At 44.3% G+C, this 25,729-nt stretch overlaps 1 protein-coding gene across 1 annotated transcript in view; it reads left to right on the forward strand.

The window, feature by feature from the left end:
* The window catches only part of LOC133015749 (protein sidekick-1-like), a 157,854-nt gene that overhangs the window by 86,234 nt on the left and 45,891 nt on the right, over positions 1 to 25,729 (forward strand). The window contains exons 17-25 of the mRNA XM_061083021.1: positions 3,585 to 3,725; positions 6,464 to 6,645; positions 8,996 to 9,111; positions 13,667 to 13,862; positions 16,826 to 16,924; positions 17,937 to 18,128; positions 21,465 to 21,586; positions 22,448 to 22,560; positions 24,510 to 24,660. Coding sequence (XP_060939004.1) covers positions 3,585 to 3,725; positions 6,464 to 6,645; positions 8,996 to 9,111; positions 13,667 to 13,862; positions 16,826 to 16,924; positions 17,937 to 18,128; positions 21,465 to 21,586; positions 22,448 to 22,560; positions 24,510 to 24,660 — 1,312 coding nt within the window. The remainder of the gene's footprint in view (positions 1 to 3,584; positions 3,726 to 6,463; positions 6,646 to 8,995; positions 9,112 to 13,666; positions 13,863 to 16,825; positions 16,925 to 17,936; positions 18,129 to 21,464; positions 21,587 to 22,447; positions 22,561 to 24,509; positions 24,661 to 25,729) is intronic.

The raw sequence follows: 25,729 nt of genomic DNA on the forward strand, positions 1-25,729 counted from the left end.
ACACAGTAGCTACACGGACATTTGAATTGTTTTTGAAGCTGCTACTTGGACGTGTATGAATGTTGTTTTTATTTAAGTTAGAAACATAAAGGATGTGTACAGTAGAGGATCTGAGCCTCAGCTGGTTTCTGATTCACTGGGAGAGGATCCACGGCGTTTAATTTCCCCGACAGAGTCTCTTTAGTGTGTCAGCCTCTTCCATTAGAGCAGCTTTTAACCTCTGGTGCTACAGCACAACATTTAAAGGAGACTCGACTCAAAGTGTCAGGCGAGAAGAAAATAAGGTCATTTATCCAGTTGGTCGTAACCAGTCACATCACATCTGCTTTCTCTCTCTTTCCTTTTTTCTTTTTATTTCTATAACCCTCCATTCACATTGCTCTATTTCTCATTCCCGGCTGGACCAATATTTTTCCCATCCTGTTTGAATAGAGGCCGACTCAACGTCTCGGTAACACCGTTAAATTTAAGAGTCGTGTGTACGTGGATTTGGTGAGAAAGCCACGAGCACTGGACTGTGGAGAAGGACTAAGATAGAAAGTTTTTCTAATTCCCACAGCAGAGAGACTCACAAACTCCCATCACCACCATCCAACACACACACAGACACACACACACAGACACACTTTCACTCAGACTAGAAAACATGTAGATCTCCAGCTGAAAGCTTTCCTCCTTTCCTTAATAACAGGGGACAGAGAAAGTGTGTCAAGCAGCGATCAGCCGGTGTCGTTGTGCAGTGTGCGCTTGATGTGTGAGTGTCGGTGTGAATGTCTGCGGCTGTTAAGTGGAGTGTGTAGGTGTGTTGGTGTTTTTATACATGTGTGTAATCTCCACTGTGCACTCGATGTCCTCACACTGAACCGACTGAATGAAATATTCACTCGTAAATGGCGGCAGGGAATTAAGGCGATTCACGAGGAGTTTCTGCAAATCCAGCAGAAGTGTGTTAATGTGCGTTCGTGTGTGTGTGTGTGTTTCATCTGCAGTCACACAGTGAATGGCCGCATCTGTTCGGTACTGTATGGGGTTTGTAGGTGTTTGTGCGGCGTGAGTTTGTGTATGTGCATTAATGTGTGTCATCAATTTCAGTCACAAGCAGTGGCAGAGTTGAGGATTATATATATACCCCATTTCCAGACGGCTACACTAATGCCCATCTCATTCACACAAGGCCCATTAGCCCATGTGTGTGTGTTTGTGTGTGTGTGTGTGTGTGTAGATGTCTGCTCCTGCAGCACCTGGTGCTGTCTGACAGTGCCTAACCTAATGGAAGTAAAGCACAGCTGTAAAACCACTGGCCTGTGCCGTATATCCGCCTGCACAAGTCTCCAGCTAACAGCTTCCACACAAACACACACATAGAGATGTACACACACATTTACAGGCACATACAGATTCAGACACACACACACACACAAATACGGGGGGAACCCAAACCACAGCTAATGGCTCAATAGCTTATAGAGAATCATTCTGGGAGAGATGGGGGGGGGTTTGGCGAGAGAGGGTAATGTAAATCTGCAGGCGTAATCCATGGAAGGGAAAAGACCATCGGATGTAGCAGTGTGTCTGAAGCGGGAGAAATTTGTTTATATGTGTGTGTGTGTGTGTGTGTGTGTGTGTGTGTGTGTGTGTGTGTGTGTGTGTGTGTTTGTGTGTTATTATCACATATGGCTCTGATTACATTAGCTGAGCTGCTTACAGTAAAGCCAGAAGCTGACCAAGTCGGCCCGTGGGCTTTATCAACCATGAGAGGGCTGGGAGCTTTAATCACGGGTGGGGGGGTGCAGGGGTTATGGGTGTGTCGGGGGGGGGAGTTATAGAGGCAGGGAGATGAGTAAAAGATAGAAGGATGAAATAATTGAGGCCAAAGGACATGATGGATGAAAGGTGAAAGTTTGCAGATGGGGGGAGAATAAAACTTGAGAAGAAGTTCAAAGTGTCAAAAGAAAGATTGGGAAACTGATTCAGAGTGACAGAGGAGAGGAGGAGGAGGGGGGGGGGGCAGAGAGAGAGAGAGAGGTGGGGATAACACTGAAAAGACAAGCTCATGGCTAATAGTGATTTAACTTCCTGCTGCTGTCATGGTGTGTAGCTGCTCCACTGGGGCGGCTGTGGTCGGGTTGAGGCTGAAACTCACCAGACGAGGATCACTGGAGTAGAGATGAAACGTAATTAGGAAAAAAAAAAACTCAAGTTAAAAACAATCATCTGCAACATGCAGACAGTAAATGTGTTATTTGTTGTTCTCTGCTGATAGTGAATGAAACACAGAGTTCATGGACGTGTTTCACATGTTGTTGTTTTAAACTCCCAGTGTCGGCTCCATCGTTCCCAGGAGAGATCCGCCGGTGCACTGGAAGTGATGCGTTCACCAGCTTCATCAGCGGTGGCGGCTTGTTTGAAATAAATTAACAATAAAGCCAGAGATGAAAAACAAATGTTTTTAATGAAATTGCAAGATGCAGCAGGAGGATGAGGACAGAATTCATCAGAGCTGCTTAGAGCCGGGAAGTGACGCTCGGTAATAAGCTGCAGCTCGGAACCGTGAATCTCTCCGGTGATAAACATGATCATGTGATCTTAGATCGGAGTTCTTCCAACAGGGTTCGTACGATCATGGAAAACCTGGAAAAGTCATGGAATTTAAAATGTGTTTTTCCAGGCCTGGAAAACTCATGGAAAAAAATAATCTCCCAAAAGCTTTGGAAACGTCATGGAAATTTGTTATATTCCTATTTTCATGTCGTTCATTTTAGGGATGGGCATAATTAATAGACGATCGATTAATTGATCATTAAGAATTTGGTAAATTACATTTTTTCATCTATGAAAACTATTTGCATGTTCGCTATGTGGCAGGAGGACGGAATATCCGAGTTGCCCTGAACGCAGCACAGGGAGGATGTTAGCAGCTGGAGGAAGCAGCCCGGAGCTAAGCCTCCGCTGCTCGGCTTCATGTCCACACACGGACCCTCAGTCCACGGGGAAGGGAACCCGGACAGACCCGGGTCTGGGTCGAGAACCGTCCAATCGAGCTAGCTCTCAGCCCGACGATCGATTCAGACAATTTAATCGAATACTCATCCCTAGTTCATTTACGCTGAGTTTTAAATAATTCATATGCTTTGAAAGAAATACGCTCAAAATATAGGCAGGCATACTTGGGTTTGTGTCATTTAAGGTATACTGTATGCCTTGGAATTCTCAAAAGCGTCTGGAGTGTTTCTCACCAACTCACAAAGTCTCTGCTCCAAAAGTTCCGTCAGGGACGACATCTCTTCCTCGAGTTGTGTGATCGTGTCTCCTGAACTATTGACAACACTGCCCCCTGGTGATATCCAGTGCTACTGCTCAGTTTATGCATCAAACATTGAGCTTAAAAGAGTCTTTAGTCGACTCACTGTTACTGTGCAACCCGTCCAGAGAAGCGATACGTTGGACAAACTCTTACACTTCTTCAGCCTGACTGATCTCCTCATTACAAAACACAGAGGGCCTGATCACAATGTGTCTCTCTGGTACTTATTTGCTCTTTCTCTCTCTCGGTGTGTGTCTGTGTGTGTGTGTGTGTGTTTCAGATTGATGCTCAGGGAGGAGGCACCCAGCGCTCCCCCGAAGAACATCGTGGCCAGTGGGCGCACCAACCAGTCCATCATGGTGCAGTGGCAGCCTCCACCCGAGCCCCAGCTCAACGGAGTCCTCCGGGGATACGTGCTCAGGTACACACACACTCACAGAAGTGAACTCACACACATGCATATCTGGCTTTATAGCAATGCCAGTGGGTGGTAGGTGTCCATTAATTTTTAGTAGAAAGTGTCTCTGCAAAATATTTTATGGCGGATTCGTGACCTCACCGGGCTAATTGGTAACTGCGAACCCATTAGCCAGCTGGGCGAGTGCGCTCCTGTCACAATAGGTTCTCCAGCTTTTTTGTTTTGTCTGCATTGTGCGGTTTGCTCCCTCCAGCGTTTCGTCCTCGGGACAGAACGTCATTTCATTTAGTATGAAGAGTTATTGAAGACGGTAAATAAAGCCCTCTGAGCTAATGAGCCTGCTGATGGGCATTTAGCAGCTTGGTTATCACGCCTGTATTGTTGAGCAGACCAGACCCTCACAGAGAAAGTTATATGAAAGGAAATGGTGCCACACACCTAATAAGCTGAGGCGGCTTTGTCCCTCTTTGGACACTCTGGCTCTTTGTTCCCTCAAAGGTCAGCGCTCTCTACACACTCAACCAATTTAAACTTCTCAAATGAATCTTCTAATTGCTCTGGTTCAAATGAGAATGTTTAATTTTCCACAGAATTTGGCTTTTCCAGGTACAAAGGTGGGTTTAGCTTGTTTGACTCCGAGGACTCAGACGCTCAGAAGTCAGTGTTTTACTTTATTAACCTAACGACCGAGGTGTCAAACACAGAAGTTTCTGCTTTAGCTGCGTATGTTCCTGTGATGAGGACCTCAGCATCACACCGGCCTTCTTTGTGTGTCTGTCACTCAGGGGAGCACAGGAGAGCTGCTTGTGTATTTAACACAGTCATTGATCGTTAACTGCCTCCTCTACTTGTGCAAGAAACACTGGAACTATTTAAATAATTCCAATATATCCATTTTAGTGACGATAACACAGTTTATTTGCAGTTCCAAGATTAAATGGTACCAAGAGTTAAAGAGCTGTGAATCATTGTTATTTGTATCATATGCAGACAAGTTAAAAGCCAAAATTGTCAAAAATTATTTGTGTTTTCATCGTCAAAATAAAGAGAGTCATTAGTTAGAGTTGTTGTTTTTCGAAAAATCACTACAGTTAAATCATAACATACAGAAATATCCCTTCTACATTGCCCCTCTCTGTCCGTTATCACACATTTCACCACACCCACACATTCACACACATTCACACAAGTGCACTTTACAGATGCTCTGGCTGCCCTTGGCCGCTGTCCTTCATTTTGATGTGTGCCTGCAGTGTCACACACACTGTGTGTAATCAAACTGTCATCAGCCCCATCGCAGCAATTTGCATATAATTGCAGGAGAAGTTATCAGGTCTTTATCCTCATTCACTGCGTTATCTGCCTCCTCTTCACAAATCAGTCGAAAATAGAAATTCACACTCGTGCCACTGGACCCTCTCATTTGGGCGTCAGAGCACGGAGCTCCGCCTCCTCCGGTGAAACGTTTCCAGTTCTCCTTTCTCCTTCTGGTATCAGCTCCCAGTTCCTCACACCCTGTCCTCCCTGGGAAAGGGGGAGTATCTTCTCCCACTCCCACTTCCTCAGGTGCAGAGAAGAGAAACTCCTCTACAGACATGTGCTGTCAGCCTGGCCCGCCCTCTCGCTTTGTGTGCTTGTTTGTGTGTGTGTGTGTCTGTATATAGTTTTCATTTGTGTTAAAGCGCTGACTCAGGCAGGGCAACATTGGAATATTCTGTTACAGTAGATGGGCTCCATATTTAAACGCTGACACCGTTCAGCTCCCTGGGATATGTACAGTAGCAAAGAGGTTTACACCTCCTCCGTCTGCTCGGGTCATATTTCCTTTTAAGTAGACGTTTATATCTCATGCACGGTAGCGAAGGCTTTGAAGTCGCACTAATCTGAGATGTCTACCTGGCACTGAAGGCTTTTATTCTCCCGTGACTGTGATGTGATTCAAGTGACTTCACACCAACAGAGAATATCTCTAGACATAAAAGAAATGAGCAAAAGTTAAGTTTTTGTTTATTCCAGAAAGTGTATTTATACTTATATAATAGCAAAATAGTGTCGGGCAGGTTGTGTTTATGTGTGTGCATTTGGTTTTATCACATCAATGCGTTTGTCCACAGCGACTCCTGACAGATTTCTGGATTTATTATTCAGGATTTATTTAAATGTGGGTATAAAGTGTCGGGGATTGAACCAATAACCTTTACAGGTTGATTCACTGAGCAAACCTGAGCTACAGCCGCACTATAAATCATGTGTAGTTATATATTCTGCTGTGGACTCTGACTTACAATTCACCTCCTATTTCTCCTGATCATCTTTGATATGTTCCTGCGCCTTGCTTGGAATCCACCTGCGATAGATTCAATCAGTTGCACATGATTTGTGAAGACACGTCCATCAGTGTAAAGGCCTCACAGCTGACAGTGCGTATCGGAGCAGAAACAGTCAAAGCCCACGGAGCTCAGGGGTTGTGTTGAGGGTCGGATCTGGGCAAGCCGCCATTATCCTTAAATGGAAGAAGTCAGGAAGAACCAGGACTCTTTGCAGCCTGGTCAAGCATTCAGGGAGAAGAGCCTCGGGGACAGAGGGGACCAGGAACCCACCGGTCACGCCAGAGATCCTCAGTGGAGATGGAACCATTCATTTATGTCTTTTCCATAAAGCATCCTTCTTACTCTTGTCACTTGCTCTCCTATAAACAACCTATTTTACAATCGTGCTTCTGTAACTGTGTGTGTTTGCAGGTACCGTCTGGCTGGGCTGCCCGGGGACTACCAGGAGAAGAACATCAGCAGCCCAGAGACCAACTACTGTCTGCTCAAAGATCTGATCATCTGGACTCAATACCAGATCCAGGTGGCCGCCTTCACCGGAGCCGGCCTGGGAGTCTACAGCAGCCCGGTGTCCGAGTACACTCTGCAGGGGGGTAAGACAACATGCACACACACACACACACACACTCACACACATTGTTTTAATTTATTTTCATGTGATAAAGGATTCAAACAAACCGTCTCTAAAAACATGCCCAGTATTCAGAGACCTCTCCATCAGGGTGCACTGATGACTCGGCCGGTCACTCTCACCAGATTTTCACTTTATTGGCTGGTGATGAAATGACGGAGCAGCCGTGATGAGGCGTCTCCACAAGCTGGCAGACTTCCTCTCAGTGATAGGATGAGGAACCCGGTAAACGCAGGTCAGACGAGCGTTAAAGTCAACACTGAGCCGCCGCCTGGGAGGAGGAAAACCAGCTTCATCCAGCTGGGACCAGAAGCTAAAGGCGTGACTTATAACATACTGGAGGGACATCTCAGGGGGAGAGAGGGTCTATGCTGCTCTATAGATATATTATATGATACATTATTGTGTAATAAACACTCGATTTTGGTAAATATGGCTACGCAGAGGATCACACTTTCAACCCTCCGCACGTAAATCAATGGAGTGGTGGTGAAAAGGGGAAGAAAGTACGTGAGGACTGTAAAGGAAGGCGAGAGGAAGTGGTCATGGGTTTAAATCACCTTTAAAACACTGGCTCTATCAGTCCTGACTTTTATTCCGACTGTAAATTGTCATTATTACACATGGGCCGAGCCACACACACACACACACACACACACACACACGTGTGCACATAAAACTCCCATTCGTTATTACAAGAGGTCAGGACAGGTTTATGGACTCAGGAGAGGGAGTTGGGCTCATTAATTATTCTAATGTGGTTTAATGGGAGTGGCCTGGGATAGATTGGACCTTTACTCTCACCGTCTCTCTGAGAGTCTGTGGTTGAACTCGGCATTAACATAACGTTTCTCTTTTTCTCACTCACTCTCTCACGAGATTCCCCGAGAGGACGGAGTTCAGTGTTTAATCTGCAGCTGGGAGCCGAGAGGGGTTAGAGGCCGGTCCCCAGGTGTACTGTCGGGGGGGGGGAGCATCTTTAATATCTCCCCATGCTCATCCCTGGGTTCACTTCCCCTCTTTGTCTCACTATCTCTCGCCCTCCATTTGTCACCAGTCCTTGTTCTGGTCTCCGCTCCTTCCTCCTCCTCCTCCTCCTCCTCCCGACCACACAGTTGACCTGACACACATTCACACAGATCCTCGATAGCATCTCAACATGCATCTCATTCACACACAGCCATCAGGAGCAATTTGATGTTCCGGTGTCTTGCCCAAGGACTCTCTGTCATGTGGGCCGGACCACTCTACCTCCTGAGCTCCAGCCACCATGTAGAAGCGTAAACAATGAATTTTAGTCAGGATGGTAGATTGATATATATGTAAGACAAAGGGCTGCTCCACCTATTCAACAGATATTAAGTTCAGTTTTTCCCAGACGCCCCAGACAGAGATTTTCCTTGTGCGTAGTAGTGATGTCCATCTAATGGCTTCATTGAAAAGCGGAGGCGTGTGTTTTTTTTGAAAGAAAGCAATTAAAAGACATTGAGTTCCTGATGAAAAACAACTTCAGGATCCAGCTCTTTTGGAGCATTTGGATCAGACAAACAAGTTGAAACCAGGATTTTCTGCTCTGCCACCACTTTAGTTTTGTCTAATGTTTTTTAAACACGTCTCTTGTGACCTCTCCAACTCAACGGGAACGCAATACTAAATCCTTTAAAGTGCCCATTGTAAGTTAATTATTAATACAGATCGTTATTGTATTTTTCAATCAATAAATCATGATGTGCCGTGCAGTGCCATCAATTGGGTGATAAAGGTTGACAGGGCTCCTTACTTAGGAGAATAATACGTCTACAGAACCGAGCCAACAAATCATCTGCGTGGATCTCACTTCCTGTGGCCGCTGTCCTGGGGTCAGCGCCCGAGAGGCTCAATGGAATTAATGCTTCGGCCACGAGCCTCCACCATTGTTCAGGATCTGTCACCGATGGGTCACTATGCTAATCTCACTTAGTCGCCCCCGAGGTAATAATATGCAAAATACATAAATGCAAAACAAAATGGATGGGATGAATTTTATTGAGAAATTAGGTCATTTAGCAGCAAGGAACAGAGGGGTGGGTTTGGCATTTAGCTTCTGCAAGCTTAGCAGAATGTTTCTAATTAAAAAAATGAACCCGGTCTCACCAGGAAATATTGAAATATGGTTCTGTATCACTAGTTCATGAAGGAGAAGAAGCCGAACTCGGTTAAAAAAACTGTTTATTTCTGCAACTTCAGGCCTCAGGTTTGTTACCATTCATGTTTTCCTTGTGTGTCTGAGAACTCTTCCTCTAACTACAACGTGTGTGTTTATCTGTGTTTAGTTCCCACGGCACCCCCGCAGGAAGTGGAAGTTGTAGCTATCAACTCGACCAACATCCGCTTCACATGGAACCCTCCACCTCAGCAGTTTATTAATGGCATCAACCAGGGATACAAGGTAAGACTCACAAGACTCGTGACATTACAAAACATTTGTGTCGAGTCCAATGAAATAAAAGATGCGGATGTTTTTGTGGAGCTTGTTTTGTCCGACTTTAGTCTGAAGACGTCAGACTAAAACAGAGTCTGAACTCTATAGTCCACTCCCTCAATTGTTATGTGAAAACAAATCTAACCGGATTTAATGTAAACAGAACAAAGACGTGAATCTTGGTTTCTGGACTTTCAGGTTTGAAAATGCCTTCAGTTGTTGATATACAGCAGGAAAAATACAAAGATAAAATACCTAAAATAAAACAAAATAATGAGAACAATTCATATTTTATATAGTAGGTGTTTGGTACATTTTGTGGGGAAAACGTCTCTTTTGGCTCAAAGGTCGTGCACTGCTCTGATCCTGTTTACCCACACACTTAGCCAAGTCAAGTGTGGTGAGGTAAAGAAAAGAGAGGATTAAATATGGAGAGAAAAAAGACGGTGTTAAGAAAACAGGAGCTGCGAGCAGGATAATGGGGGGAGCAGGGAGAGAGTGAAGAGTGATCCATATGTACTAGTTCTGCTTTTTGATTTATTCTTCACTTCGCTGTGCCAACCAAACCCAGAGGAACTGATTAACATGACAAAGAAAACACACCATATTCTGCCTCTGTGTGTGTGTGTGTCTGTGCATGTGTGTGTGTGTGTGTGTGAGTCTGAATGTTGGTGTCTTTGTTAGTTGATAAATACTATATGGTCTTTTCTCCATCTGTTTGATGTGGCTGTGTGATGTTGTCTGTGTTTGCCGGCTCTTCCACTTCACATCAGTGGAGCCGTTCACATGTGGCTGTGCGTCGGGTTGGGTGTGTTGTGCTGGTTAGAGGACAGGAGATAATGATATTAATTAAAAGAGGGACATGGAGCAAAGCCTTATTTCATTCCCACCCCCCCCCCAACCACCACCACAGATCAGTGAATATATACAATACCCTTAATAACATGGCTGAAAACTGATTACCAGACTGAGAGCCAGCTCTGGTGAGTCTTCCACTTAAATGTCCTTGACACCTACGGCTTAACATCTGAGTTTTTAGAGACAAGCACTTTGGTTTTCATCTGTATCACTTAGTTAGAGTCAATAATATACACTGACAAAGAAGAGCAATCGTTTCGAGCTAAACAGATTCCATGTTGCATAGATTCTCAAGGTTGAGCTTCTATACAAAAGAGGTTGTGTGTACAGTAAAGATTCTCAGGCATCCAGGTTATGATTTGTGCTTTATGAGGACAACTGGACATCCTTAAGGGTCTTAGAGATCTTTAATTTGTCTCTGAACAGAGGAAGCCTCTCGGATGAAAGATGAAACCTCGTTAACTTCTGTACCTTCACTTAGAAATGTGTTTACAGTAAATTCTGAAGCATGAACTTATACAGAAAACGTTAAAACACATGTCTCAGCAGAAGTGTTGTATTGTCCCTTCTCTGGACCCAGTTCTTCTGAGGACAGCACCATTCCGTGTCCCTTCTACATCACGATGTCAGGAATCCATCTCGATCAGAAGTTTCTATAGCAACAGCAGAGCCAGTCTTCCCAGCTCCCTTTAAACAGTGGACCAGCACCAGAAGCTTGAGGGTGCCACATCAGCACATTTTTACTGCACCCAAAATACACTGTGTGCCGATAATAAATTACAATAGAGAACCTTAGTCGCTTATTTTACAGCGACTAACTGGGTGCAGTGCAGTAGCCTCTAGGCAGAAAAACAGCCAATCAACTGTCTCTGGGTATCAACGGCCTTTTTCCTGATAACAGCACCTGAGTGTTTGGGTTGTTTGATTGGTTCCTACTGCAGGATGTAGAGGTGATATGAAGCCAGGGACGTTTTTAGATTCTGTTAATGGCAGAAAGGAACTCGATGGTCTGCAAAAGCAAGTACATACTTTACTAGAAATACTTGGAAATATATCACAAATGCTGTAAACTTTTTGATTTCAAAGTTTTGGCTCGTGAAATGCTAAAAAAGTCACCGCACTCATAACGTTTCCATCCTGCTGCTCGCTGGTTGTTATTCACACTTTTCTGTGTGTGAAAATCTCAGGAAATCATCAGTTTTAGAAAAAGCTCGTCTGGCACCAACATTAACTCCACAGTCTGCGTCACCTGATGATTGATGTGAACATTAAGTGAAGCTGCTGACATGTCTCTGTCACATGGTCGGCTGATCGGATACTCTCACATAAGGAGGCGTACGATTGGTCCTAATAAACTGCAATGTTAAAATCTAAAAACAAGCAGGTGCAGTGGAAGACCCTCTCTTAAAACACAATCTAGACAGAACACATCATCACTTTGTTCTGTTTCTGTTTTGGCACAAACTTAATCTACTTGACTCACTACTTTCAAATGCTGAGCTCCTTCTCCTCGTTCCCCTGGTAACATTTAGCTCAGTGCCTTCTGTATCTGAACTTTGCTTCTCTAACCGATGTGCAGGTAGACTGTGGTACCCGGTTATGGATTACTCGCTCTTTTCAGCCGTGCTTCCCGACGCAGGCTGGTGGTCGATGGGGTCTGTCGCTCTGAGCTCGGCAAGACGCTGTCGTACGGTTTCAGTTCTGAAGTTATTAGAAAGTGTCCTAGGTAAAAAACAAAGAGTCTGATCTCTGGGTCACTGTCTCCAGAGTTCTGTCTCGGCCCATCAGCCGTCATCTTGCTCCTCACGTGTCTCAGCTGTCTGTCTCAGGTGTCTGTCCCCACTTGTGCCGAGTCCACTAAAAATGGAGTTAATCCCAAGTCCTGCAGGGTCGTGACAATTTCACAATGTTCACTAAGTTGGAGGCAGCTGATGTATTGTAATGATATGGACAGTCCCTGTAGCGTGTAGAGCAGAGGTCTTCAACAGGGGGTCCGCGACCCCTAGGGGGTCAGCAGAGGTACTGCAGGGGGGTCGCGAAATCTTTAGTTGATTATTTTTTTTATTTTTTTTTTATTTTATTTTTTAAATAATTTTTTTTCCACAAATTTAAATGTCTTTAAATACAAATTAACCTGCATCCAACATATTGTGAGGCTGATTTGACCCTCTGCCTGACAACTTCCATCCGTCCAAGGTTAGATAAGTTGTGTGCTTCCCATCAAGGTCCGACATCTCACTAATGTGGGAGTATGTGTGGCATCCACAGATAGCTTGATGATTCACTGTCTCTTCTACATGCATGTTTAAAATAAAAACATGAATCTGTGAATTACTTTAATAGCTCAGAGTTGTATGCAAGATGTATGTTTATAAATGTCAGTGGCATGGCCACCCTGTACCTTGCACATGTTAAGTTAAAAACATGAACATATGAACCTGTGTAATATTTGAATAGCTTAGTATTGAATGCACAATAACAGGGTAGCTATGTTTACACATGGCACTAGGCCCAGTTTAATATAAAACACAATTTTATACAATATATATAGTAGGGGGTCCCTGCTCCATCTCTCCACCAGTTTGGGGTCCTTGGCCTGAAAAACGTTGAAGACCCCTGGTGTAGAGGACGATGTGGAGAAATGTGGTGCTGCTTATAGAAACGAGCCAAATATCTTATCAACCAGTAGAAACTGAAAATGAGAGAACTTCTCTGAGAACGTCAGTATGTGAGCTGAAGACGTGAGACATACGGGTCAGTTTTAGAATTTTAAACGAATTCTGATGTAAATAGAAGCTTTTCTCTTTTCACACCTACAGGCAAATGCAGCAATAACAAATATATGTTAATGCACGCCCACCAACAATATGCTATTAAAGAGACATTTTGAATTCAATTATCATATAAAGCTGGTCTGTAAACAGCCTGAATTTACACACCACCAACCCATCGCTCTGCTTAATTCAGATGAAAACTTGGCGGAAAGTTACTTAGCCAGTAATTTCTTCATGCTCTAAATATGTGCACTGTATTTAGAGTGGCCCCTGGCTCATATCTCTCATTATGAATATGTAAGTGTACGCTCTTCACTGTTTGTTTCTGTGGCCGAAGCAACAACGCAAATGAAACCACTGTGGCTCGGAATACAAATCAAGTCCCACAGTGGAGCCGGGTTCACTTCTCATGAAGCTTTTAGTTGGACGGAGATCCTCAGGTAGTGTTAGGACTGATAATGGCCTACTGGTAGAAATGTATGTTAAGTGGAACATCTATATGTAAATAAATCCTTGAATTTGAATATATTGGGGATGCAGATGTTTTTATTTTTTTGTTATTTTTCCGGGGAATGAAACAAGAATATTGTTTTTCACAACTGTGTGAAAACCATTTGGTTTTAAACTAAAATGACAAGAACACCCTTGTGTATCAGCCTAATTTAGAAAAGCTTCACTTTGTTTCAAACTCTTGCAGAAATAAGTTTTGTCTCATAAATGCAGCCGGAATAACAAGATTTGAATTCAGTAGCCTGGAGCTAATGCCGTTGAGTCAGATTCATGACTAAACTAATACCGGGAAACACACAACAAACAGATTAACTGGCATGAATATTTATTTGTAACCGGAGATGTCAACAACGCTAAATCTTTTTTCTGGTGGATCTCAGCTGCTGGTTTGGCCCGAGTCGTCCCCGGAGGACGTCCTGGTGGTGACCATCACGCCGGACTACCCGGGCGCACGCCACACGGGACTCGTCAGCGGCCTGAAGAAGTTCACCTGGTACTTCGGCGCCACCCTCTGCTTCACTACACCTGGAGACGGCCCACGCAGCTCGCCCACCATGCTGCAGACACACGAGGACAGTGAGTACACACACACACACACACACACACACACACACACACACACACTTCAATTTGAATAATGCCAGCACATATCACTCTATCAGCCTTTCCTGTGAATACTAATGGAGATGTATTGACCTGCTCTGTTTGGTTCTGTGTGATTCAAAGCTGCTCACGCAACATCGACTCTCCGACCCCCCCCCCCCACCCGCCTTCTCTTAGGCTCTTACTTTAGTTTCTCTGCCATTTAATCTCTTTCTTCTTAGTTTCCACTCCTCTGTGTCTTTTTTAAAAGGGAATTGATTCGCATGTTGGCGTTTATAGCCCACTGTTCCACGGATAAACATAATAGCGGCCGCTCCGAGTCGCAGAGTACACATGCACACACAGTGGCATCGTCAAATCAACACAATAGCCTGTAGGCAGACAGACAAGCAATTATTACCAGCCAGCAATTATCGAGTGTGGAAGAGATATTAGAAGCCAAGTGCTCACACACGCATTAACACACGTCACATGCACACACACACACATTCACACACACACACACACACACACACGTCACATGCACACACACTCGCACATGCACACACACACTCGCACATGTACACACAGCTGAGACCAGGTATTGATTGGGTGCTGGGCGTGTTGGAGGGTTAACGGCGGGTGTAATTCTTGCTTGATGATAGGTGTGTGTGTGTGTGTGTGTGTGTGTGTGTGTGTGTGTGTGTGTGTGTGTGTGTGTGTGTGTGTGACTCAGTCATTACACACTGTGGACCAGTGAGCTAGCAGGACACATTTCTTAGCTCCACTCTCACTCATTCTTTAAATCAGGCTGTAATTATGTCTCAAACTCTATAACTCTGTAATGTATTTTAATCTGATCCACACTGGGGCTCGGCACACATCACATTTCATACTGCAGGTTGGAGTCTCATTCACAAACATTGTTTCTGCACAGTGTGAATCATGTGCAGCCTCAGGCAGGTTTTCAGGCCACAGCCACACTTAACCTATTTGGTTTTTAAATGCGTTTAAAACACTATGTTTATGCCTCCTGTCCAAACTACTCTTCAAGCCCCTAAAGCTGAGGACAGAACCTTGGAAACAGTGTTTGACAAATCCAGGGCCGGGTTCTAATCTGGACTGACAGAGGCTGAGCCTGATTTGGAAATGATGATGCAGCCGCCTGCATCCTGATGATGATGTCGGACCCGGGGCCTGATTGGGTCTCATCACCCTCTACTCCACCACCAGCGCTGATTAGGAAACACTTACACTTACATTCAGTAAGAATTCCACCTCCTCATCGGTCCAAGAAAAGAAATCCCTGCTCCGTCTTCTGGATCTCAACAACCCACAGCTTCCTGTTTACACCTGCACATACATGATCAGTGAAAGCACATGTGTGTGGTTGTAGCCTCAAACTACACTGAAGGAACCACTCTACCCAAATACAAAGGAAATGGTGTTTTAAGGACAAGCAGCAGGAGGGTACTGCATCACTGGAGGCTCACAGTCAGGAATAAACACGAGATGTGAGCAAGTCCTTTCACAGAGGGAGCTTTCCTCCAACAGTCTTCTGGGTATAAATCCACTGAGTCTCATGAGGATCAGACTCACAACTTTTTTTCTAGAGGAAGTTGTCCTCCTATTTCCTGAAGAGAGACTCTTGGACGATCTGTGGATATTGGACTTCAACCCCTAACACCAAAGCTACCAAACAGTCCTCTTGGCCTCTGAGCGTTTCCTCCGGGTGCAGGACTTCAAAGTTGAATGAGTTGCCGCAGGATTAAACCTACAACAGTAAAACTTGTGAATTGTCCAGTCACTCCAGTGCCTTTCCACTTGGCCACTAGGATCTGACAAAGGTGGTGCCAGGGGTTTCCTCTGGTCAGCACCCAAAGGAAAGAAGTCAAACACATAGGGTGGAACAGTTGTTAACTAAATAGCTCAGCTTGTTAGACGATTACTTGGAAGTTCTAGGCTTCAATTTTTATGAGGCTCAGTGAATTTTGAAGCTCAACTCCATAAGTGAAGACTCGAGGGCTCCAACAAATGCAGCTCATAAGTGTCCAGATGTCTCCGAATGGCAGAGGACAGTTAAATCTTTCAGGTGGTGGGACTTCTCTGTGCTTCACCTGGATAAGGATGTACCACCATCAAGGCTGAATCCGTCCAGCAGCCGCCCCGGCCCTTTGCTGCATGTCATCCTTCTACATGTCTTTCTCCACTGTCTCTGTCTAATAAAACAAAAAATTCTCCCCCAAAAACAGAAATAAAATGAAACATTGAGGTTCCGGGTTCAGCCCTCGAGTAACTGATTGAATTTTGATGTCCGACTTCCAAGGAAAGACACAAAAGGTCTAAGAAACACAGCTCAAAGAAAAAAGCAAAGGAGAGTCTGACCAAATGGCTCCGGGTGTTTGAACATCGCTCTGAAGTTTGGAGGTTGTGGGTTCAGTCCTCGGTTAATTCCAACATCGAGATGAAAAGAGTGAAGAACTCGAAGATTCTGAACATCACTGTCTCTGACCAAATAACTCGGTGTGCTGGAGGAAAGCTCGGACGAAGGATCAAGTGCAATTCTCTCTTTGTCTGAAAAAGAAAAGGATTGAAAAAGCAGTTCTACAATTATATTATGAAAGAGAAGGTTTAATAACTTTTCTTCTTTCATCAAAACGACTTCTCTTGGTTGGCATCAGTCCACTGTTGGTAAGGAAGGAGTTTGTGTGTGTGTGACTGTGTGTGTGTGTGCAAGTGTTATTGAATGTCTCAGATGAATAGCTTAATCGCTCTGCAGGGAGAAGGGTTAGAGAGCCATGGATGAAATGAGAAACGACAGGGTGGTCAATGCAGATGTGATTACGAGCTGGTGTGGGAGGTTGAGGAGCAGAAGGTGATGGGATGTGTGAGATCTGGGAAATACTCAAAATATGACCTAAATAATAACACTAATATCTGATGATGTGTTCTTTCAGCTCCTGGACCTGTTCGTCAGCTGAGCTTCACGGAAATCCTAGACACGTCCCTCAGAGTCAGCTGGGCGGAGCCTGAAGACAGGAACGGCATCGTTACTGGTAAGAGCCAAGTGGGAATCCACCGTGACAACACCCATCGGTTGGTGAGCTGAGATTTGGAGTCTGGAGTTTGATATATCGTCTGTTTTGACCATAAACTCTTGAGGAAACCATTTACTGATGTTTTAAATCCAGTGAGAAGAAGAGTCATTTACGTATAGATGAAAAGAAACATGACCCTGCTGGTCATTTGAGAGAATACAGGTTTCGGGTCCATCCTCATTAGCTTCACTTTTCCGGACCTGGTGTCTGCATCCATTTTTATACACAGTCTATGGAACGTGTCCCAAAACTATAACTCTCACTCTGGGTGCAGGCAACATGGTGTGAAGGTAAAGATTTTTAAATCATATAAACGACAAAATCTGGCTATAAAATCCTAAATGGCCAACCTTTAACCGATTACCCCACATTGTGTATACGTGTATGTGTGAATGAGTGTGTGTCTGTGTGTGTTGACATGTCTGGATTATGTCCAAACATTCATCAGGCACCTGCACAACAAGAGCCCAGTGGAACAGCACCGGGCAGCTGCACCTTTACAGTCACACTCCGGAGTGGGGAAATTGTTATTAAATCAAGGTCACCTTGCACATTTACTCCTTTCTCCTCAACCTGCTTTTCATCCAGCACCTGGTGAGCAAGGAGACAGATGTGGGACCATTCACTCTCTCCAGGGAGTTACACACAAGTGGCCGTGTAGACACACACATACACACACACACACACACACACACACACACACACACACACACACACACACACACACGTAAGGAGGTGGTGGAGTGTGATGCATGACTGTGAAGATGCAAAGGGACAGACAGGGATTCGACTGTAGTTACCCCCCCACCCACACACTCTCCCTCCTTCTTGGCTCTGTACATCTCATTATGTGTGTGTGTGTGTGTGTGTGTGTGTGTGTCTGCTTGTGCATACATGCAGCTTTATTACCCTTATTACCTTTATTATGAACAGCTTTATTAACCCCCCATGTGCTCCCCCCCCCCTGCAGGCTACGTGTTGTGGTGGGACGTGTCCGACAGAGAGTCGAGTCGTGAGGAACGCTCTCTCTCCAACTCCACGCTGCGCTACCAGCTGACCGGCCTCACCTCCACCACCGCCTACTCCCTCCAGGTGGCGGCGCTCACTGCCGCAGGGAGGGGCGTGGTCACGTCCTCCACCATCTCCACCGGCGTCCCACCAGGTACGATACACACACACAAGTGGATGCGACAGCGACATTAGAGGAAGGTTTCTTCTCGTGTGCCCGGCTGTGTACAGAGTAAATATGACTGATGAGCTCTTAGGATGCCATCGTCTTTCCTCAGGCTGATAAGTGGCTGTAACTGTGCGTCCATGAATCATCACCCTCTACACACACACACACACACACACACGAGTTAGTCATTTACAGCATCTTAGACAGCGCTTTAGTGTGCAGTTTATTTGTGTGTGTGTGTGTTTTCTATGTGCACACTGGATGCATGATGAGTTTGTTTGACTGGACTAACGCCAAGATGCAATCATTTATTAGTGATGATTAACTGCAAATAGCTAAAAGTGTAGGGAGAGGGGGGGGGGTGCAGGAATGATAGGAGAGAGAGAGGGCAAGAGAGACAATCAAAGAACAGAACTGAGGACGAAAGAACAGATAGAGAAATATAATGAGGGAAGAACAGGGAACACAGAAAATAAATGGAATCTTTGAAGACAGAGAAGAGCAAAGCCTGGACTGAGAGGAAGTGGAGGAGAATGAAAGGAGGGAAAGAAAGAAAGAAAGAAAGAAAGGCGGCTGCAGGATTTTTTTGTCCTAACATTTTCTGATTATTAATTTATAAATAAAAGCGCAAAAAAAGTGAGAGAAAGATGGAAACAGACACTTTTTTAGATTCAGAGGTTATTCATTAATTCATGAAAGCAAAAGACTGAAGGAAAGACAGAGGGCTGAAGATTAGAAAAAAGGAGTAAAGAACGAGAGAGAAGGGAAAGAGAGAGAGAGAGAGAGATCCACTGAGCATTAGATTCTTGTCTTGTTTATTTATTCATGTATTCATGGAGTTGAGAGAATTTTGTCATTCATCTGAGCAAGGCAGCTGATATCAACATTTCCACATTACAACCCTCACAAGTTTGCTGAATGCACTTACAGAGAGATGGAGGCTGATGGCTGTAATTTGTCTTTTGTCGCACACATGTACTCGACTGGATCCAGAGAGGAAGAGTTCTCTTGTTTCCTTCCTAACTGGACCCGGTCGAGTTATACAGTCGCAATGAAAAACATCCCCTCCCCTGAGATGTTCTATAAAACCCGCCCGACGTCCCCCCGGTGGTCCGATGTGTTTGATTCTCCATCTTCACAGATACATGTGTTCTGCCATGTTACGCAAATGTGAGGGTTTGTGTTGCTGCAGCAGAATTCGATGGATTACAGCGGATCACACCGGAGCACGGGGATATCAAACCCAACACCCTGAGGAGACGTGGTGGAAAAGTGGCTCTGAAGAGACCGTTTAGATCTTTTGATTATGTAAATTCATTTAACAGAAACAAGCCGTTGTTAATTTGTTTTTTGGACTTGACGGTTAAAAGAAACTTCAGAGTTTCTCGTCTCCCGAGCCGTCGTCACACGTGGCCTCCGTCTGCTCTGATTGAAGAGTTCAAACTAAAACATATTGACGTCCTCAGAGGAGGTTTATGTGATGTTGGTTTGTTTGTTTTTTTAAGATTATGCAAAAAAACTACCGGATGGATTTCTGCTAAACTTAGTGGAAGGATGAGGGAGGAGTTTAGTGTGGATCTGGATTAAGGAGCAGATCCAGGAATCTGTTCTCGTTTTCCTTAACATTGTGTGATTCACTAGATTTTCTATCGATTTCCCAGAGACTCATTCATGGATGTCGATGAAAAATGAAGGTATATGCTCCACTGAGTGTTATATATATGAGATTGTTCACATGATTCAGTGCAGCTTTCAGCTTGAATGTGACAGAAGCATCGACTCAAACAGGAAACACGTGCTCAGTAACAAACGTGATCATCGTCACTGATTCTATGATTCTGGAGTTTTCTCTGTATTCAGGCTGAATGAATGGAAACTCGATTGTTGTGCTTTGGAGTGTGCAGCACTTTCCCAGCTGTGGAAGACACTTACTGTCTAATTATGTTTAATTAATCCTCACAAAGAAACTAAATTTTACTCGTAGATTCTTGGTTGGGGATTCAGCGAATTACAAATAGTCAATAGGGTTCTGGACTGTAGTAATCAGGTGAACATATTGATTGATCAGACTAGAACAGCTCATACACCTCCAACAAGGCCCAACAGAATCCAATCTGCACCAAATTACACACACTCATAAATATCAGTCCTCCAAATAAGCCTGATTTTTTCTTTCATTTAGATCCATGAATTATTCCCGAGGGGAAACAAACACAATGTTCCAGCAAGTTTTCGTGGAAATCCAGTCACTTATTGTTACGTAATCCTGCTGCCAACAAAGAACAGTAACATTCCCTCCTTGTCTGTGCACATCTCCCCCCCCCGCTCCTCTTCCTCTCCGACCGGCCGAGCTGCTCAGGCGTCCACGGCTGTTCAGCAACATTACCCGGGTTTCCCGTCACTCATTATCCCCTCGGAGATAGAACAATGCTGGAATAATAATGGGTCAAACATAATTTATGAGCCCTGCTGCCCACTCAGACATTTATTGGCCTTAAATGGACTTTAGTGAACTGTGCATTTAATTCACCTCTTGCCTCCACTGGTGTGCAGATTTATCTCAGTGTATTGTAATGCCAAGCTCAGAAATGTGAAATAAATTGCTCTGACAGAGAGAGAGAGAGAGAGGGAGAGAGGGAGAGGGAGAGACGGCCGGAGCTTTACTAAAATTAACATCTTTTTTTTCTGTGACCAATCTTTTATTTCTCCTTTATAATAACCAAACATGGACAAAAGGAAAAGGATTGGATTAGCTCAACCCGACTTTAATCTGTTTTGTTCTGAATTCATTATTGGTGACCTGCATTTCCTCCTTTTCTCTTCTCTGTTATTATTGTTATTGTAAGTCAAGTATAAACCGTGTACCAGTTGTGACCTTGTTAGTCAGATTCGTGCAATCTAATCATAGTTATCCTTTCATTGAAAAATCACCACAATAAAAGTAAAGTTTTTGATCCATTTATTCAAAATAATTCACAGATGTGTATAAAATAACCACTGGTCTTTATATGAATTCATATTTTACCTGGTTCCTCCAACACCAGTAGCCAGAGGTGGTTCTTATTTCAGAGAAAATATAACCTTCTATTGAAACATCAATAATGCAGTGCAGACTATTTTTCTTTTCATAAATAACATTATTGTGGGAGCAACAATCTTACAGATTTAGGACTGTAAATATTTTATACACCCGTAAAAAGGTATGATGGTGACCTGCCGCTGTATCGGCTGCACTGGCAAAACTCTCGAGGGATTTTCTTTCTTTTTGTTCCTGTTGTAGCTTTTGAGTGAGGAAGTGTTCTCTCTGTTTTCTATCTGCAGAACTTCCTGGAGCTCCGTCCAACTTAGTCATCTCCAACATCAGCCCTCGCACGGCGACTCTGAGGTTCCGCCCGGGTTCCGACGGGAAGACGGCGATATCCCGATGGATCGTAGAAGGACAGGTGCGTGTGTAGGAGCCCGATTAACATCCGGCTCCGGAGAGATCTGATCGCAAGTGGTCAGAGCTAAGATCAGATCTGAGTGCAGCCGAATGAGACCTGAGACCCGATCACTCAGAACCGGACTCATGGGCTATATTGTTTTTCTACTACTTCTCATATTGTTTTATGAGTAAAATCTTTAATAACAAAATACAAACACACTGCAGTGATACATTCAGTACTTCCTTACACTGCTCACTCTCTTTCTTTCTATCTCTCTCATGCCAACACACAAAGAGACACACACAATAACACACAAACAGGGAAATCGGTCTAACAACATATTTTAATCTTCACAAACAAACAAAACAAACAAATGATGTACGTGACTATTTGCATATAGAGGTTAGGAAGTAGGATCCAATCACAAGTGATCTTGGGCGACACATTCACAAAGCAGATAAACTTTCCACCTTTTTGATCAGAACCAGACGCATGTGCTATATTGTTTTTCTGATGAGTAAAATCTTTAATAACAAAATTCAAACACACAGCATTGATTCATTCAGTCCCTCTTTACTCGCTCTCTTTTCTCTCTATCTCTCTTCCATGCCAACACACAGGGACACACACACACACCGATACACACAAACAGTGAAATCCGACACATCTGTAAACTGTGTAACAACATATTTTAATCTTCACAAACAAACGAAACAAACAAATGATGTACGTGAGGATTTGCATATTGAGGTTGGGAAGTAGGATCCAATCACAAGTGAGAGGAGACACATTCAGGAAGCAGACAAACTTGTCCATCTTTTTGATTGGATGTCTCTGGACGGACGTGTGTGACCTCAGTATCTCATCTCTCTCTTCCAGGTAGTGAAGGAGGACGGAGGAGGAGACGAGTGGGGAGTCGTCCACCAGGAGGACAACCGGCCAGATGCAGACACGCTGGAGATCCCCAACCTCGCTCCGTTCACTCAGTACAGGTGAGCGGCAAACACACACGGGTCACCTGCACGAGAACACAACCCAGTGATACAACCCACACACACACACACTCACACACACACACACACACACACACACACACACACACACACACACACACACACACACACACACACACACACGGCAGAATCTGCAGCATTGCTCAACTCAGGTGAAGTTAGATAAATCACACAGAGAGACAGTTCCATCTGAGGCTTTTTTCTGTTTGTCAGCACCTTCACTGCTGCTGCATGCAGATCCTTATTACCCCCCCCCCTATCTTAAATAGCTAAAAGGAAGGAGGGAAGGAGGAGAGAGGAAAGGCGATGAGAGAGCAGGAAGAGGAGGAGGAGGAGGAGGAGGAGGAAGAGAGAGGAGTGTCTGTAATCCCTGCTCAAGGGCCATGGGGAGCCGGCAGCCCCTCCCCCCTCTCTATCTATATGTCTATCTCTTGCTCTATGTATCTCCGTCTTCATCTGAAACGGGATTGCGATACGTGTGTGTCTGTGTGTGTGTCTGTGTGTGTGTGTGTGTGTGTGTGTGTGTGTGTGTGTGTGTGTACACTTTGTGCGCTCACAGGGATTATGTTGTCACAGGCGACACCACTGGGACATTAGATGAAGTGAGCCACTTGTCTGTGTTCCTTATCCCTCGCTTTAACTTCCTCTTTACGCCCGGCTCTCTCTCTCTCTCTCTCTCTCTCTCTCTCTCTCTCTCCCAACGCTGGGACCACGAGTCACAGATGAAGTCTCTCGCTCGCCCGCTGCACGTATTTGTCACTCACACCCACACTGAAGCACGGAGGCATTTAGATCCAACAAAAAGACACAATCGCTCCCTCGTGGCTGAACGTCTGTGTCTGTCGTCAGGTTCTGGATCTTTTTTTTTTCTGACTGATATTCGGATTAATTCAATTCGACGATACATCTGTGGCTTTTTCAGAAATCCCCTTGAGGAGAGTTTCACCTGAAGGATGTTCTGTAATAAATAACACAGAGGATCTTACGAGAAATAAAACCAAATACTCAAAAATAGTCTTTCTTCACTATCAGTGTGACGTGTGGTTGTCGTGTTGACCTGTGTTATATTTCAATTGCCTCTATTCCAGTGTGTTGTGTAACTCTACTGTACTTTTATGATCAGGATCCTCCTCAGTCTGCATCATTCATTACTTGCTTCTACAGCAACACTCTGTACTCAACTGGAAATATTAGTCATTCATTGGTCAATTGAAAGCTTTACCCCAATGTCCAACTCTAGGGGCAATTTTGTTTTGAAATAACTTCTTATGTTTTGGTCACAGTGTGATTATTTGTCATAAAACAATAAAAATATCTTAGATTTTATCTGTTCTATCCATTAAAATATAATTAACCTGCTAATTTATCTTATTATCGTAAAAAAATGTACTACTGTATTATCCCGCCTATAGTGTATTCATATTTATATATATGTATATATTTATCTTGCTCATAGTGTATTCATCGTTCTTATATCATACAATAACTCTTAATACTGTAATATTCCACATATATTTCTTACTGTACACATCTTATTTATTTACATTTTCACTTTAATATGCACAATACTCTGCACTTTTACTACTTTTTTTCACTTCTGGTAAGATGCTAAACTGCATTTTGTTGTAGTACTTGTACTGTGGTAGTAGTACAAGTACTTGTACTCTGCAATAACAATAAAGTTGAATCTAATCTAATCTAATTTATCATCATTGTCTGATGAAGCGGTGACTTTTAAACTCTTCACCTCTGCTTTGTAACACCTGCTTTAGGTTATTAACTTTTATTTTCCCAGCCCGACTGGATCGCTGTGACATCATCAGAGTGGTTATCTTCCCACAGTGGACGTTATACTACAGTTTTCCAGGATGCTGGTTCTCCTCATGACAAATAAACTCAACTTTCACTTGTTTCTGTTTCCTCTCCAGGTTCAGGCTGCGTCAGGTGAACATTGTCGGAGCCAGTCCCTTGAGCGCCCCCTCCAGGCTGATTCAGACCCTGCAGGCGGCACCTGACACGCATCCGTCTAACCTCACCCTGCTGTCTGCTACACAGTCCAGCCTGCGCTTCAGCTGGATGGTACACACACACACACACACACACACACACACACACACACACACAGACACCAACACACACACACTTCACTCTAAAACTGTAAAACCTTGCTTCTCGCCCCGTTACACTTCTTCAAACACTGCTAATTTGACTGAAGGGGATTTTCTTTTGTGTTCCTTCGCTCTGCATCTGTGTGTGTGTGTGTGTGTGTCTGTGTTCTTGTGTGTGTGTGTGGTGTGTGTGTGTGTGTGTGTGCGTGTGTGTGTGTGTCTGTGTTCTTGTGTGTGTGTGTGGTGTGTGTGTGCTCTCCAGCAGCAGGACCGAACAGCTCGAGTGGATGACAGCCTATAATCAGTGTCTCTCCTGGTTATCAGTGCTAAAACTAATCTGTCACATTCCCCCTTCACCCTGCGGACTGCTCGCAGCACAAACTGAAATATTATTTTCCCTTCACTGTCTTTTCTTTTTTGCTCTTGTTCCTGTCCTCCGTCCCCCCCTCTCTCCCCCTTTCCCTCTTCTATTATAACATAAATGGAGGGCAGAGTATTTTCCATTTAAGAGCTGGAATGAGAAAAAGAGCCTGTCAAATCAGACACAGACACTGAGGCGCTACCTATGCAGCAGCATGCTAATGGGATTCCACCTGCATGTTAGCGCCCAGCTAGCTGCTCCGCTGTAGTGGAACCATCACAATGGTTTCAGCTAAGGCTATTATTCTAAGCTGCATATTAAGGGTAATAAAGCTAATGTGACATTCTGTATTATGGCTCCTAAATGCTAAGCCGGGCTAAATCACCGGGGGGGGGGGGGTGTTTAAAATGACTGGATGTCTCTGGACCTTTATCTGCTGCTCGGCACCGAGCCACATGTCCACTGTTGGTTCAGATCTGATCCTGAGGGTTTACACACTGAGAGTGAAACTAAACTGTTGAAACGATGGTGAGGAGCTGAATCCAGGAGACTGGGGCTGTAATGCATAATGACACGGTGGGTCACAGGCTGATGATGAGGTGACAGGCGGGGGGGAGGGCGGAGGGGTGACAGGAAATGAGAGTGGAAGCACGTTAAAGAGAATGACAGCGGAGGAAGA

Source organism: Limanda limanda, chromosome 2 (assembly GCF_963576545.1).
Source record: "Limanda limanda chromosome 2, fLimLim1.1, whole genome shotgun sequence".
NCBI lineage: Eukaryota > Metazoa > Chordata > Actinopteri > Pleuronectiformes > Pleuronectidae > Limanda > Limanda limanda.